This window comes from Microcaecilia unicolor, chromosome 9 (genome assembly GCF_901765095.1).
Source record: "Microcaecilia unicolor chromosome 9, aMicUni1.1, whole genome shotgun sequence".
NCBI classification, from domain to species: Eukaryota; Metazoa; Chordata; class Amphibia; order Gymnophiona; family Siphonopidae; genus Microcaecilia; species Microcaecilia unicolor.
In genome coordinates, this window is record NC_044039.1 from 82,180,048 (window position 1) to 82,196,416 (window position 16,369).

General features: G+C 41.4%; 1 protein-coding gene across 1 annotated transcript in view; it reads left to right on the forward strand.

Moving 5' to 3' along the window:
• Positions 1 to 16,369, forward strand: part of SCUBE1 (signal peptide, CUB domain and EGF like domain containing 1) — a 1,083,891-nt gene that overhangs the window by 965,973 nt on the left and 101,549 nt on the right. Inside the window, 2 exon segments of the mRNA XM_030214211.1 lie at positions 1,281 to 1,442; positions 15,029 to 15,196. Of these exon segments, the coding sequence (XP_030070071.1) occupies positions 1,281 to 1,442; positions 15,029 to 15,196 (330 nt within the window).

Here is a 16,369-nt window from a genome sequence, read left to right on the forward strand (position 1 = left end):
GGAGGGGGAGGGTTGGCAGCGGTAGGGGGGTCCAGGGCGAAATCTGCGGGGGCCCAGGCCCCTGAGGCCCCACGCAGATACGCCCCTGGTGCTAAATAGTAAGGAGCTCATTTTCAAAAGAGAAAAATGTTTAAAAAGTGCATAAATCAGCATTTGGACATTTTACTTGCCAAAATGTTCAAATTGCTATTTTTGAAACACATTTTCTAATTAATGCCAATTAGTGCTTATTGTTGCATGTTGAGTGCTGTTAACAACTCTGATTGGCTTGTTAAGTCAATTAAGTTACACGCGTTATTATAGAATCCACCTGGATTTCCATGCGGAAAACTAGTCACTCTATAGAATCCAGTGGGGGTAAGTGTGCCTGCGCTAACTGCACAAATGATAGCATGCAATAAATACTTTGTGCTCATTGTAGTGTGCAGTATATGCCCATTTTCCATCCATAGCTCGCCCAGTTCCTACCCCCTAATATAGCATGCAGTCAATGTGCAAATTAGCATGCAGTGTTCCACGTGTTTGCTAAAATCACACATTAATTTGCAGATTAACTACTTAGCACACTTTAGTAAAAGGCCTTAGCACGTCCTTACACGGGTCATTCCTGCATGCTAAGATTGTTTTTACTGCGGGATAAAATGGCCGATTTCTCTATTTGCAGTATTAATGGCCAGGTGCTAATTTTCCTATTTTATAGGCAGTAAGGGATCACACGCTAACCATGCACTAATCAGTTAGCCCACAACAATGTAGCTGCACTAACTGATTAGTGCAGAACACGCCCAGACTTGCCCCAGCACTAAAAATTATTTTTTAGTACATGGGTAGTGCAGGTCGATCCTAAAATTACTGCGAGACACCAGAGCATTCCCCACAGTATGCGTTAGTGCTTACTTCAGCTTAGTAAAAGGACCCCTGAGTGTGTAGTTTTACTTGCATATGGGGCAGACAGTTAAGTCCATTTCGATAATAAAACACTGTTTGACCCATGGAAATGGCACTGGAAATTACTCTCTGTATCTATGAAAACAAACCCTTCACAGTCCTGTAGACCTGAAATGGGAGCTTGTCACTGTAATTTATAGCAATCAATCATAATAAAGTGTTAATTTAAAAAAGGCTACACAAAATGAGTGAGGGTTGGTGATGGCTTCCAAATTTCATCACAGAAGAATCACTAAGGAAGGATAGTGTAAATGGAAACTATAACTGTGTTAGTAAAAAGAAGTTTAATTGACAAAATAGTTGCAATGTAGACAAAATTGTCCTCTTTTCAGTGACCTGCAGCTCAGGCACCTATTACAGTGGAGAAGACAGTCGGTGCATTTCTTGCTTACCAGGAACATACCAAGATACAGAAGGTCAGCTTTCATGTGAACCTTGCCCAAGTAATGACGGACAAGGTATGGCAGGAGCACACAATGTGTCACAATGTGGAGGTAAGTATAATTTGATTGAAGGGCTACAATGAGAGGATTCTATTTAACAGTTAGAATGCAGTCTTAATAAAAATAGTATCATGATCAACTTCAACCATTGCTGGTCTGGGCAAGTACTGTAGCTAGACAAATAAGTTGCACAGAACATTTTTGAAGGTTGTTTTTTTTCTTTTGTTTGGGTTATTTTAAGACCTATAATTTTCAGGAGGCAATTGACACTGTTTTTAGTTTAAATTCCAGCACTGCCATCTAAGTTAATACATATATTCAGCAGCATAATGGCCATCATTACACTCCTACCGGTTTAGTTTAGGCCTGCTATTTGGCAGACTTAAATGTGTAAGTGGCAATTCTATAAATTGGCACCAAGATTTAGGTGTCCCAGTTCCATGCACTTAGTACCAATTCTATAAAAGCATCTTGGCACCAATATTCCATTGTAGTGTAAGTGGGCATTGGCACGCCTAAATTTAGATGCCAACATTTATGCCAAGTCAATGGTAGTTGCAGCTGTTGGAGCCTAATTTTGCATAACTTACAGTAGTCTATAAGTTACGCACATATCTCCAAGACACACCAATAACCCGCCCATACTCCACTCATGTTTTTGCCCCCTTGGACTTATGCACTAAGAGGTGAATTCTATATATGGCACCAAAAAGCGCTATTCTATAAACTGCGCTTAAAGTTAGACGTGATTTATAGAACAGCGCTTATGCCCGGGAATTGCACCTAATTTGGGCATTGCCATTTGCACCAACTGAAACGTGCTGTAAATATACACACCTACATTAGGCGCATATCCCTGTTATTCTATAACAACATGGGTTAATTTTAGGAATACCCCAGTTAGCAAAGAAAAGCTACGCGAATGGTAAGGGATTTGCGTTACAAGACTTGATGACCTGAACATGTATACTCTGGAAGAAAGGAGAAACAGGGGTGATATGATACAGACGTTCAAATATTTGAAAAGTATTAATCCACAACCGAACCTTTTCCGGAGGTGCAAAGGCGGTAGAACGAGAGGACATGAAATGAGATTGAAGGGGGGCAGACTCAAGAAAAATGTCAGGAAATATTTTTTCACGGAGAGAGTAGTGGATGCTTGGAATGCCCTCCCGCGGGAGGTGGTGGAAATGAAAACGGTAACAGAATTCAAACACGCGTGGGATAAACATAAAGGAATCCTGTTCAGAAGGAATGGATCCTAAGGAGCTTAGCCGATATTGGGTGGCAGAGCCGGTGGCGGGAGGTGGGGATAGTGCTGGGCAGACTCATACGGTCTGTGCCCTGAAGAGGACAGGTACAAATCAAAGTAGGGTATACACAAAAAGTAGCACATATGAGTTTATCTTGTTGGGCAGACTGGATGGACCATGCAGGTCTTTTTCTGCCGTCATTTACTATGTTACTATGTTACGCCCATGATCCTCCCATTTCCATGCCCCCCTTTTTCAAATCATGCATAAATGAGAATTAAATCTAATTAGTGGACTACACTCCAGATAAAAATAACTGTTTATTGAAGGATGAACAAAACAACACAGCTGTGTTTCGGTCTATACGGCTTGCATCAGGAGTCTCTTCTGTTCAATAAATACATCCATTTGTAATATTCGTCTTCAAAGAGTTTGTCTGAATAGGAGCTGCTGCATCTCTTGCGCTGAGATAAGATAAAGCTATGTCAGCAATGAAACCTCGAGGGTGAGCTCGTGATTAAAAAGCAGTAATCAGGACAACATCCATACAAAAATTTGAAAACTAAATATAAGGTTTTAATCTCAATTCTATCAGCTACTGGAAGCCAATGCAAATTTTTCAGCAAAGGTGATATCCTATCAAATCTGGATTTATAAAGAAGTACTCTTGCGGCAGTATTTTGCAGTAACTGAATTCTAGATAAAAATTTTTTAGAAAGGCCAACATACATTGAATTGCAATAATCATTTATAGAAAATAGCAGAGCATGAACTATTTTTTGCATATCATCCAAGGAAAAATAAGAACAGATTTGGCGTAAAAATTGCAACTTGCAGAATATAAATGAAGTTAGTTGTTTTATTTGAAAATCTTCTTTTAACTCTGAATCCAATCAAACACTCAAGCTTCTAACAGCAGACTGAAGTTTAATCATTTTACCATCAAATGTTGGATTCAGTGCATGAAGGTTGGGGCATTTCCCACTCACATAAAGCAATGTTATTTTTTCAGGATTCAGTTTAAGGAGATGTCTAGACATCCAGCTTGATTTCCTCAAAAAAGAAAAACTCATCAAATAAATCCTGAATTGTAGTAATCAGAGGAAAAATTATCTGAACATCATCAGCGTAAATAAAATAAGACAAGTCTAGGGCCCTGTTTACTAAGACGGATTTTCTCTAGCGTTTAGTGCTAATGTTTACTGCTCACTAAAAATGCTAGCAAGCCCTTATCGATGCTTACTAAACAGAGCCCCTAATGATTTAAGTTCTTTACCAAGTGAACCGAAGAAAAAAAAGCTATTTGACATCAGAGACAAAAATGAGCCCTGAGGCACCCCACAACCAGGAAACCATGTTAAGGAGCATTTCCCTTTTTTTAATAACTCTGTAACATCTGTTTTTTAAAAATGCAGAAAACCAGTCTCTGAAATTTTCTGAAATGCCGATTAAATTTAATTTATCTAAGAGCAGATCATGGTGAGCAATATCAAATGCTGCAAAGAGGTCAAGTTGCATTAGAATAGCAGAATGACGCTTGTCAATCAGAACTCCGAGTTCAGTTACTAAAGAAAGAAGACAAGTTTCAGTGCTACAAAATTTCCGAAAACCTGATTACATATGATCTAACAAATTAAGGGGCCCTTTTAACAAGCCGTATTAAAAAGTGGACTGTTCTATCCCCAGTGTGGGTCTTTCCTGTGCACTGAGGTCAGTTTTAGGGGTCTTTTACCAATCTGCGCAAGGAAGTGACCGGTGCTGCGATTAGTGCATGGCTCCAGCCACTTTTTAGCACAGCAGAAAAATACCAGAATTGTAATTTGTGCAGGAATTTCACATTTTGTGTGCAGCCATTCCTGCCTGAACCCTTATCACCACCTATTTAGATGCTGGTAAGGGCTCATGCACTAATCCTGCGGTAATCGGGCAAAGCACGGCGATGGCCATGTGCTGTGCAATTACTGCAGAGCATGCCTACTCCCTGCCGCTGCACTAGAAAATAATTTCTATTTTCTGGTTCGGGGATTGGCGCGCGCTGATCTCAGCAGTACCATGGGATGCTCAGCGTGCCCCATGGTGGTGCTGTTTTGGCACACGCTACCTGCAAGGTAGCCCTACTGCCCTTTAGTAAAAGAACCCTTAGTGCAATAGTAAAATGGCCCCATTTTCCATTTTTCCTATTTATGACCACATGCTAATTTTCCCATTAGTGAATGGACATTAGCATGTGAGCCCTTACCACTACCTATTTTGTAGGTGGTAAGGGCTCATATGCAAAGCACAAGCTATGTAGCTGCACTAACCAATTAGCGCAGAAAATGCCTACTCTCCGCCCCAGACGCAGCCAGTGCCAAAAAATAAAATCTATTTTTAAGCACATGGGTAGGCCATTCCGATCCCAAAACTATCGCAGGACACCTGAGCATGGTAGTGCTTTTTAACCTGCAGTACGTACACATTAGTGCTTATCACAACTCAGTAAAAGGACCCCTAAATTTGTCCAAATATTCTTTTAATTGACAGGCAGCAATAGCTTCAGCAGACTTCACTAAGGGATTCTTTTACTAGCTCTGCCTTAGCAAGGAGAAAATATATAACCAGTTAAGTAAGTGCTAGACAAGCAGGAATTTGTTTTGTGGAGTTTAAAGATTGCTGTGCTGAGAGTGCTGTGCAGCGTCATAGAAAACCTGGCCTGGAGGACTCAGAACAGTCAGCAGACTATGTTTGGGCTGTTGTGCAAGCCATACAAAGCCATGAGAGTTGGCACAGTATCGAATGGGATAGGAGGTAATGTCCTATTGTGGATTAAACATTGGTTAAAATATAGATAACAGAGAGTAGAATTAAATTGTCAGTATTCTCAATTGAAAAGAGTAGTAGTGGGGTTCCCCAGGGGTCTGTGCTGGGACCACTGCATTCTAACATATTTATAAATGATCTAGAGATGGGAATAACTAATAAGGTAATTAAATTTGCTGATGACACAAAGTTATTCAAAGTTGTTAAATCGCAACAGGATTGTGAAAAATTGAAGAGGATACTGGGATACTGGGCATCTAAATGGCAGATAATGTTTAATGTGAGCAAGTGCAAAGTGATGCATGTGGGAAAGAGGAACCCAAATTATAGCTACATGATACAAACTTCCAAATTGGGAGTCACCGACCAGGAAAAGGATCTAGATGTCATCCTTGATGATATGTTGAAACCCTCTGCTCAGTGTGCAGCAGTGGCTAAGAAAGTAAATAGAAGTTAGGAATTATTAGGAAAGGAATGGCAAACAAAAATGAGAATGTTTTAATGCCTTTGTATCACTCCATGGTGCAACGGCACGTCGAATAATGTGTGCAGTTCTGGTCACTGCATCTCAAAAAAGATATAGCAGAATTAGAAAAGGTACAGTGAACGGCGACCAAAATAATAAAGGGAATGGGACAACTTCCCTATGAGGAAAGGCTAAAGTGGCTACGGCTGTTCAGCTTGCAGAAGAGATGTCTGAGGGGAGGTATGATAGAAGTCTATAAAACACTCTTTCCAAAAGTAATAGAAGTAGGGGACATGTAATGAAGTTACTAAGCAATACATTTAAAACAAACTGGAGAAAATATTTCTTCACTCAATGTGTAATTAAACTCTGGAATTCATTGCCAGAGAATGTGGTAAAAGCTGTTATCTTAGCAGGGCTTAAAAAAGGTTTGAATAATTTCCTAAAAGAAGAGTTCATAAGCCATGGTTAAGATGGGCAGGGAAAATCCCCTGCTTATTTCTAGGATAAGCAGCATAAATTCTGTTTTACTGTTCCGGGATCTTGCCAGATACTTGTCATCTGGATTGGCCACTGTTGGAAACAGAATACTGGGTTTAATGGTCCTTCGCTCTGTCCCAGTATGACAACACTTATGTTCTTTTTGAATATAAAAATTAAAAGCGGTTAGAGCTGTGAAAACTCCTGGGGAAAGTGAAACTAGAACTGCTACTAGTGTTGAAGCAGTTTAGAATGCCGGTCTGGACTACAGAGTGGACTGGAACTGGAGCAACTAATTGCTGTTCATAAGCTGGCTCTTGGAAATTGCAGAGCAGGGACATACAATACTCCAAGCTGTGCACATAGACAAGCAGTGAAAGTGGAACTGCTGCCAAGGAAGCAACAGCTGGGACCACTAGAAAACCCAGAGTGGAGTGGTGAGTTCAAGGCAGTACTCCAACATATACTGGTGGGAAGCCAGTGCTAGTACCTGGAGGCTGAGGGAAGCCACACATCACAATTGGAGCTTTGGTGCAAGAATGACAAGAAGCCTGGATAGCCCTCCAACAGCAGCTGTTTAATGTAGAGAACTTCCAGCCCTGGCAATGGGGCACTGTGGAAGAAAAGAGGTCAAAACAAATGCCAGGAAGCAGTCACAATGAGTGACTTACAAAAATTCCCTTGGCGTAGCCCGACACCCCATGAGGAAAGCAGTCAAGTGGCCTTACCCAGGTCAGGGAAGGACAAGAGGTTAAGTCCCCACCCTGTGGGCTGCCAAAAGGGTGGAAGGGCAGGTACCACCATGATAATGCCAGGTTTGATGACTAAGATTGTACTTCTGCAATAGTGTATCAACCAGGAAAAAGGAGGTACTATTCCAAGATTATCCAATAGAGATTCTGGACCAACTTCAAGATCTATATAGGAAGCCAAATGTCTCCTTCAACTGTTTGAGGAAGATGCGGAAGAGATGGCTGCCTGTGTACGTAGCCTACAAGAGGAGAAAAAAAATTCCTCCACATGGAGTTAGTAAAATTTGTGATAGATAAGACCATGTCCTTGTATCCCCATTGCTTTCTCACTCTTAGGTTATCCCCAGGGGAGCTGTAAGACAGGTTTGGCACTCCTGAATGAATTCTTTGCTTCTGTCTTTATAGAAGAAGATGTAAGAGACCTGCCTGTACTGGAAATAGTTTTCAAGTGTGATGATGCGGAGGAACTGAAAGAAATCTTGGTGAACCTGGAAGATGTACTAAGCCAAAACTGACAAATAAATAGTAGTAAATCACATCGACCAGATGGCATACATCCAAGGGTACTCAAAGAACTCAAGCCTGAAATTGCTGATCTGCTGTTAGTAATATGTAACCTGTCGTTAAAATCATCTGCAGTACCTGAGGATTGGAGGGTGGCCAATGTGATGCCAATTTTTAAAAAGGGTTATAGGGGTAATCAGTAAATTATAGACCAGTAAGCCTGACATTGGTGCCGGGCAAAATAGTGGAAACAATAGTGGAAAGAATAAAATTACAGAACACGTAGACAAACATGGTTAATGGGACAGAGTCAGCATGGGTTCAGCCGAGGGAAGTCTTGCCTCACCAATTTGCTTCATTTCTTTGAAGGCATAAATAAACGTGGATGAAGGTGAGCCAGTTGATGTAGTGTATCTAGATTTTCGGAAAGCTTTTAATAAAGTTCCTCATGAGAGATTCCTGAGACAATTAAAGAGTCATGAGATAGAAGGCAAGGTTCTGGTGTGGATTAGGAATTGGTTATTGGATAGAAAACAGAGGGTAGAGTCAAATGGTCATTTCTCTCAATGGAGGAGGGTGAACAGTGGAGTGCCGCAGTGATTGGTATCGGGAGCAGTGCTACTTAACATGTATTTATAAATGATGTGGAAATCGGAACGACAAGTGAGGTGATTAAATTTGTAGATGGCATAAAACCATTCAAGGTTGTTAAAACACGTGAGGACTGTGAAATATTTGTCTCCTGGCTGTGTGTTTTATATAAATGAGTCCCCGGAATAATGATGGCTAAGGGAAAGCAGCAGTAGAATAGTTGGAGCTATTATTTTATTATTTTGACTTATAAACCACCTGTCCCTGAAACATGCTCAAACAATAGACTAATCCATTTGTGTATCTAAAATGTAAAGTTTTGCAAAACAGATGTAGATGTGATTCCATGTGCCCCAATGAAAGGAGAGTTTAATTTTACTTCCATTTAATTTCACTGTATTCCATCTTTATAACACCAGGCTTCCCAAGGCAGATTACAACAACAGTTAAGATAAACCCATCAAGAATTGGATATCCTCAGTGAAATTTGGCCATCCGTATTGTGTAGAGCACTGTAGAAAAATGAGCACAAAATACAGAGTTTATTACTACTTTTGCCACCAGCTACAATAATTTTTTAAGTTATTTTAGTAATATTCAATTTTTATTTCATGATATTTATATCTAGATATGGGAAGCACGAAAAGCTATGTGGTTGTAACCTTTTATAAACCCTCTATTTGTCGTGCGATGCTACAATTTAATTTAAAAAAAACAGAGTTTAATAAAGGTACTTTGAGAAAAGGGGTGTGCATGACCTACAATTAATATTAATGAAGGCGCCAATTTATAGGTTTGCAGGGGGGCGCTAGAAGCCCTTGCACCAGCCCTGGTTGGTCACACTATATATTATCTTTAGGAAAAGCAGTGTCTCTGTGGCATATCCATAGAGGAAAGGTACTAGCTGGTAGGGGCCTGATGCCAGGGGTAGAACTAGCTAGTCTTTTCATTCCTTTGTAAGTGAATGACATTTAAAAAAAAAATTTAGCCAGTCCATAAATGACCTTTAAAAAATGACTTTCAAATGATCCAAGTCTTAATATTTCCCGATATACTTATTGAAATGCTGTAGTCTTTCGAGAAACACACATTCATCTAATTAAGACTTTCGAGAAACACACATTAACTGATTAAGATTTACTGGGGGGGTGGTAATTCAAACTTTTTATTGAAAGTAAAAGACTTACTGTTAATTTAGAACTAGTAATACACTGTCAACTCCGAACAGGCCATAAAGTCCAGCTCATTATTTATCCAGCACAAATCCCAACAATTTACAACCTTTTGCACTGGTTTCATTTCTAGCTGTGCTTTGCTTAAATATATGAGAGAAAACCACTTCCTAGAATTGTTCTACTCAAGGAATTAAGATTACCTGAGGAAAGTGAGAAATTCCAATGAAAGTTTTAATAGAAGACTAGGAAATTCCTCCTCATATTTAGAACAATTCATGAAAAATCTTTTAATTTTTATTCTGCAAAGTGTTGGGATTCTGTTCCACAGTGTGTTAAATTATTTTCATTTTCAGAAGTTTTTACATTTTTATTTGTTTACTGAATTTTTTTTTTTTACATTTGTATGCTGCGCTTTCCCACTCATGGCAGGCTCAGTGTGGCTTACATGAGGCAATGGAGGGTTAAGTGACATGCCCAGAGTCACAAGGAGCTGCCTGTGCCTGAAGTGGAATTGAACTCAGTTCCTCAGGACCAAAGTCCACCACCCTAGCCACTAGGCCACTCCTCCACTTTTTGTTACAGAAAGTTTAATTTATAGATTTTATTTACTGTATTTTTGTTATAGAAAGCTTCAATTTGTAGATCCTGATGTTTTAGTCAGTTCTTGTTGCTGTGACCTGCTTTGAACCTATATGTAGGGAATTTGACTGAATACAAACGTTTCACATAACATAACATTTTGGAGGAGTAAAGTTTTTCTAGAGAGACTAAAATTTCTAGGATAAACTATCAGTCCTAGGATGGTGATATATATACACAGTACACAAAACAAAAGAAGAACCAAGCTCATAAGTATTGCCACACTGGGAAAGACCAAAGGTCTATCAAGCTCAGCATTCTGTTTCCAACAGTGACCAATCCAGGTCACATATACCTGGCAAGATCACAGAAAAGTTCAATACATTTTATGCTGCTTATCCCAGAAATAAGCAGTGGATTTTCCAAGTCATTTTAATAATGGTCTATGGACTTTTCCTTTAGGAAGCCGTCCAGACCTTTTTTTAAACCCCGCTACGCTAACCGCCTTTACCACATTCTGTGGCAGTGAATTCCAGAGTTTAATTACACGTTGAGTGAAGAAACATTTTCTCCTATTCATATTAAATTTACTGCTTTGTACCTTCATCACATGCCCCCTAGTCCTAGTATTTTTTGAAAGAGTAAACAAACAATTCACATCTACCCGTTCCACTGTACTCATTATTTTATAGACCTCAATCATATCTCCCCTCAGCCATCTTTTCTCCAAGCTGAAGAGCCCTAGCCTCTTTACCCTTTCCTCATAGGGAAGTCATCCCATTCCCTTTTTCATTTTTGTCGCCCTTCTCTGTACCTTTTCTAATTCCACTATATCTTTTTTGAAATGCAGTGACCAGAATTGAACATAATATTCAAGGTGCGGTCGCACCATAGACCAATACAAAGACATTATAACGTCCTCACTTTTGTTTTCCATTCCTTTCCTAATAATACCTAACATTCTATTTGCTTTCTTAACTGCTGCAGGACACTGAGCAGAAGGTTTCAATGTATCATCAACAATAACGCCGATATCCCTTTTTGGTCGGTGACTCAAAACGTGGAACCTTGCATTACATAGCTATAGTTCAGGTTCCTCTTTCCCACATGCATCGCTTTGCACTTGCTCACATTAAACGTCATCTGCCATTTAGACACCCAGTCTCATGAGGTCCTCTTGTAATTTTTCACAATCCTCTAGCGATTTAACAGTTTTGAATAACTTTGTGTTGTCAGCAAATTTAGTTACCTCACTAGTTACTCCCATCTCTAGATCATTTATAAATATGTTTAAAAGCAGCAGGGAGAGAAGACAGCCAGAAGGAGTCGGATCAATGATGAGTGCGAGTGTCCATTAATTGAATAAATCTAAGCCTTTATTTAAAAAGTGATTTCTAAAGACCCAACATGGCCATGTTTTGACAATGTGCCTGTTTCAGGAGTCCAAACACATAAATGCATGTGTAAAAACAAAAACATAATGAAATCAATATATCCAATCAGTAAGATAAAAAGGATAAAATACAAATATGTCCTTTCAATATCCATATACATAAGGGCACACATATAATAAGTGGTGCATAGACATTACTTAGTTAATATTCAGTCAGCAGCAGTCAGTGTTTTAAAGTGCTGACCATTGCTGGCTAAATTAGACCCAGATATTCAAAGCAGGCCATGTCTGGTCATCAGCATTGAATATCTAAGGCTAACTGGGCATGTAATGGCTGCGGCCAGGACTTGCATAGGGGATGTACTCCCATTCCATCTCCAATTTCAGTCCCCCCTCACGGCCAGTGCTTTTTTTGTAGAAAAAAAGGTGCCAGTACTCATTATGGGTGGGGTCACCACATATGGCTCCATCCCTATGATAGCCACACCCACATTAACCTCACCCCTTACCAGTGGCGTTCCTAGGGGGGCTGACACCCGGAGCAGATCACCGATGCACCCCGCCGCCCCCCCCCATGAAAGAACCCCCCCCCCCCGGGTGCACGCCGCTGGGGGGGGGGGTGCCGCGCATGCCTGTCCTTCGTTCGTTCCATGCTCCCTCTGCCCCGGAACAGGATGTTCCGGGGCAGAGGGAGCATGGAATGAATGAAGGTCAGGTGTGCACGGCACCCCCCCAGCGGCGTGCACCCGGGGCAGACCGCCCCCACCGCCCCCCCCCCCTTGGTACGCCACTGTCCCTTACACCAGCCATGGCGCATATAAACAGACGTCATTGAAAATATTATACTAGTATAGGTGAAAAAATAACGTGATTTTTTTTTAATTATAAATCATTTCTGTAAGCTGTTACAGCTCCAGTATACCCAGTGCAAAATAGGACAGCAGATGTAAATTCTCAAATTGGACATATTCCAAGCACTAAAATTAAAATAAAACTATTTTTTCTACCTTTGTTGTCTGGTGACTTTGTTTTTCTATCCATATTCGTCCCAGTCTGCTGCTCTCTATCTGTTCTCTTAACTCCGTTTCCAGGGCTTCCTTTCTACTTATTTCTTTACTTTCCTCCTTTCTTCTTCATTTCTTGCCCTACATCCATAAGTAAAAGCTGTGCCCTCCTCCGTGGAATTGACTGGAGGAGGTATAATGTGGATCCAGCTTTTGTTTATTTTCTCCATCCATGTGCAGTTTTTCTCCTCTCTTCCCTTTCCCTCCTCTCCATCCATATGCATCTTCTTCCTTTTTCTTTCCTCCCCTCCATCCATGTCTAGCACTTCTCCTCTCTCCTCCCCTCCAACCATGTCCAGCAGTTCTCCTCTCTCCTCCCCTTCATCCATGTCCAGTATTTCTCCTGTCTTCCCTCCCCTGTATTCATATAAAGCAATAATTCTCTCTCCCCTCTCCTCCATCCAATTCCAGCATTTCTCCTTTCTCCCCCCAAACCCCTCCATCTATCCATGTCCAGCAATTCTCCTCTATCTCCTGCTCTCCTCTCCATCCATTTCAAGCATTTCTCCTCTCTTCCCTGCCCTCCCCTCCCATCCATGTGCATCTCCTTCCTGTCTTCCCCTCCCCTCCATCCATGTCCAGCATGTCTCCTCTCTGCCCCCTATCCTCCCCTGCCATCCATGTCCAGTGATCCTCCTCTCTCCCCTTCCCTCCCCTCATCCATGTCCAATGATTCTCCTCTCTCCCCTGCCCTCCCCTTCTATCCATGTCCAGCAAATCTCTCTTCTCTGCCCTTCCCCTCCCATCCATGTCCAGCGATTCTTCTCTGCCCCCTGTCCTCCCCTGCTATCCATGTCCAGCGATTCTCCTCTCTCCCCTGCCCTCCCCTCCCATCCATGTCCAGCGATTCTCCTCTCTCTTCTTCCCTCCCCTCCCATCCATGTCCAGTGATTCTCTCTTCCCTTCCCTCTCCTTCCATCCATGTCCAGCGATTCTCCTCTTTCCCCTGCCCTCTCCTTCCATCCATGTCCAGCAATTCTCCTCTCTCCCCTTCCCTCCCCTCCCATCCATGTCCAGCGATTCTCCTCTCTCCCCTGCCCTCCCCTTCCATCGATGTCCAGTGATTCTTCTTCCCCCAGCCCATCCTCCTCCCAGCCCATCCTCCTTCTCCACTGCCTGCCTGCCTGCTACGAAGCAATAAAGAAAGGCTGCCAGCGTCAGACTCGGTAGTGTGAACGGTGCAAGTTCAATTGAGAGAGGCTGGCACCGTTGGAACTTCCCTCTGCGAGTCCCGCCTATGCGGAAACAGGAAGTTGAAACAAAGTAGGCTGGAGTCGCAGAGGGAAGCTCCGATGATGCTCTCTCAATTGCTGCCTGCACGGTTTGCACTGCCGAGTCCTACAAAACAGTAAGTAGGGGAGTGAGAGAGAGGGTGCAGGACTCGCCGGGTAAAAAAGGTGCACCGGTGCATACCGACACAAAAAAATCCCTGCTCACGGCTCTCTCCAATATGACAAGACCCCCAAACAAGTTCAGATCCCCTTTCAAGTCCCCCAACAAATTCCAGTTCCTCATCCTGACCCATCCATCATGATGAGCCCTCCTCCCTACATCTCAGTAGGCCCTCTCTGGCCTACCTGACCTTTCCTGGTGGTCCAGGGAACCACTGGGTGCAGGAGTAAACTCCACTTGTTTCTGTCCCTGGCTGCTCTGGCTGTAAAATGGCAGCTATAACCTCTAGTGGAGTGGAGGAGTGGCCTAATGGTTTGTGCAATGGGTAGCAGACCTAGGGAACCGGGTTCAGTTCCCGCTGCTGCCTGACAACAATGAATTGAGATCCTGAGGGACCAGGTTCACCTCTGTAACTCTGTGTGACCCTGGGCAAGTCACTTAGCCCTCCATTGCCCCAAGTACAATATATAACTTAAATTGTGAGCCCATTAGTGCAAAGTATCTGTAATAGAAATTGTAAACCACATAGTCACCTCAGGGATCACTTGCAGTATATCAAGGGCTGAAAATAAATAAATAAAAATAGTGGTTGAGGTCAGACACTAGCATTAGTACCACAAGACCACCACTAGAAGTTATGATTGCCATTTTACAGCTAGAATAACCAGGGACAGGATAAATTGGGGTTTGCTTCTGCCCTGATGAGCCACTAGACCATCAGTGATGGTCAGGTAAACCTGGGGGGGCCCTAATGAGGGAGCTTGTCATATTGAGGAGGTTGGGGGAGGGATCAAATCTTATTGGGGGGGTTGCTTGTCATGTTGGAGGGTTTGGGATGGGGATCATAACTTTGGAGTGCTTGTCATATTGTAGGGGGTTCATGTGGAAGATTGGAACTTTATGGTGGGTCAGGAGTGAGTAGAGCAGGAATGAGAGATGCAGACTGCTACTGAGTACTAGCCGATATTCAGTGCCAGCACCCACATGGCTAAGTGGCCAAAGTTAGGACATCCCATTGCATAAAATAGAATATGTGGTAATAAATGCATTAATGTGGTAACAGATTTTAGTAAATCTAGGCATTAGTGAAGTGGCATAATTAGCAATAAGGTACCTATGACAATTAACACATTGGCTTGTTTGTTTCTAGCTGAGAAAATAGGAATAATTGAATGCATTATGTTTTCAGGGCATTGCTCTCCTGGATATTTCTCTGTGGATGGCTTTAAGCCATGTAGATTCTGCCCACTTGGCACATATCAGCCTGAACCAGGACGGACCCTGTGCTTTCCATGTGGTGGTGGACTTGTCACAAAATATGAGGGTGCCGTTTCATTTCAGGACTGTGAAACAAAAGGTAAACAAAATTTTCAATTAATCAGACATATGGTACATAGCATTATGTCTTCACTGGTATTTATAAATATTAATTAACGTGTTACTCCTGACAGATGTCATATAAGAATGCTTTGTTGCTATAAACTAGCAATCATAATTTCTCCAGCTACTAACTATTCTTCAGAAATATTTTTAATTTCCTGAGAACCAATACATCACATCACATTGCATTATCACTGAAACTAAATGAAAAGCATTTTGTAATCACTGAGAAACACTGGATATTCCTATGCTCTCACTGATACCCAGGGGGGGGTCAGATGAGTGCATTCACTGCTTATGGAATGAGCAGTTGTGATGTCATTGACATTTGATTGGAAGGAAAGAAAAAATCATGATGTTTCCAAATATTGGACATATGTACTGAAGAAAATACATTCTGAAAAAATAAAATAAATTCTACAAGAGATCAGTAAAGCTGGTCTTTTATTTTAGAATTGCATGTGGCATCTTGTCGACAAGGAGAGAGATTGATGGGCAGGGGCCATAGAAACCTCTCTGCCTTCTAAAGCTTTCTGAATCTAACATTTAAAGCACTCAAACCACAGATGAGATAAGTAATCAATTCTATTCAAGACAATTATCAGATCAGTAAAAATACAAATCTGTGGTAAATCTGTCAACATGTAGGATAAGGAAAAAGAGGAATTTGTCTAGTACATAATATTTCTCAAAAAACAGTTACAAATTGCCTATTCAATCTAAACATAATATTTGTGATTTGCAAACAGGAGAAGAGAAAACAGTCAACAACTACAATTTTTGACTTGTCAACACCTGTTAGTTCCAGAACTTAACTTCCCTAATTCTGAGGGTGCCCAACTTCCTTAGAATAGCTGCTGTAAGCATAGCCTGTTTGCACATATCACAATCTGTTTAGCCAGTTTCCCAGTGTCAGATGAAGCTGCTAAACTGGCATTTGTCAATAACTCACTTAAGACAATTTCTTAGATAGTTCAAACAAAATGCTAACTCTGACTTTTCCAGATCCACAGTACTAAATGGCACACTACAAACTATGCATGTGAAGGGCAATTCTGTAACCTAGGCTGCCACATTTATGCATACATTACACATGCAAATGTTTAGAATACTAGCATTTATACATGTATATGTGCACATACTAGCAGGA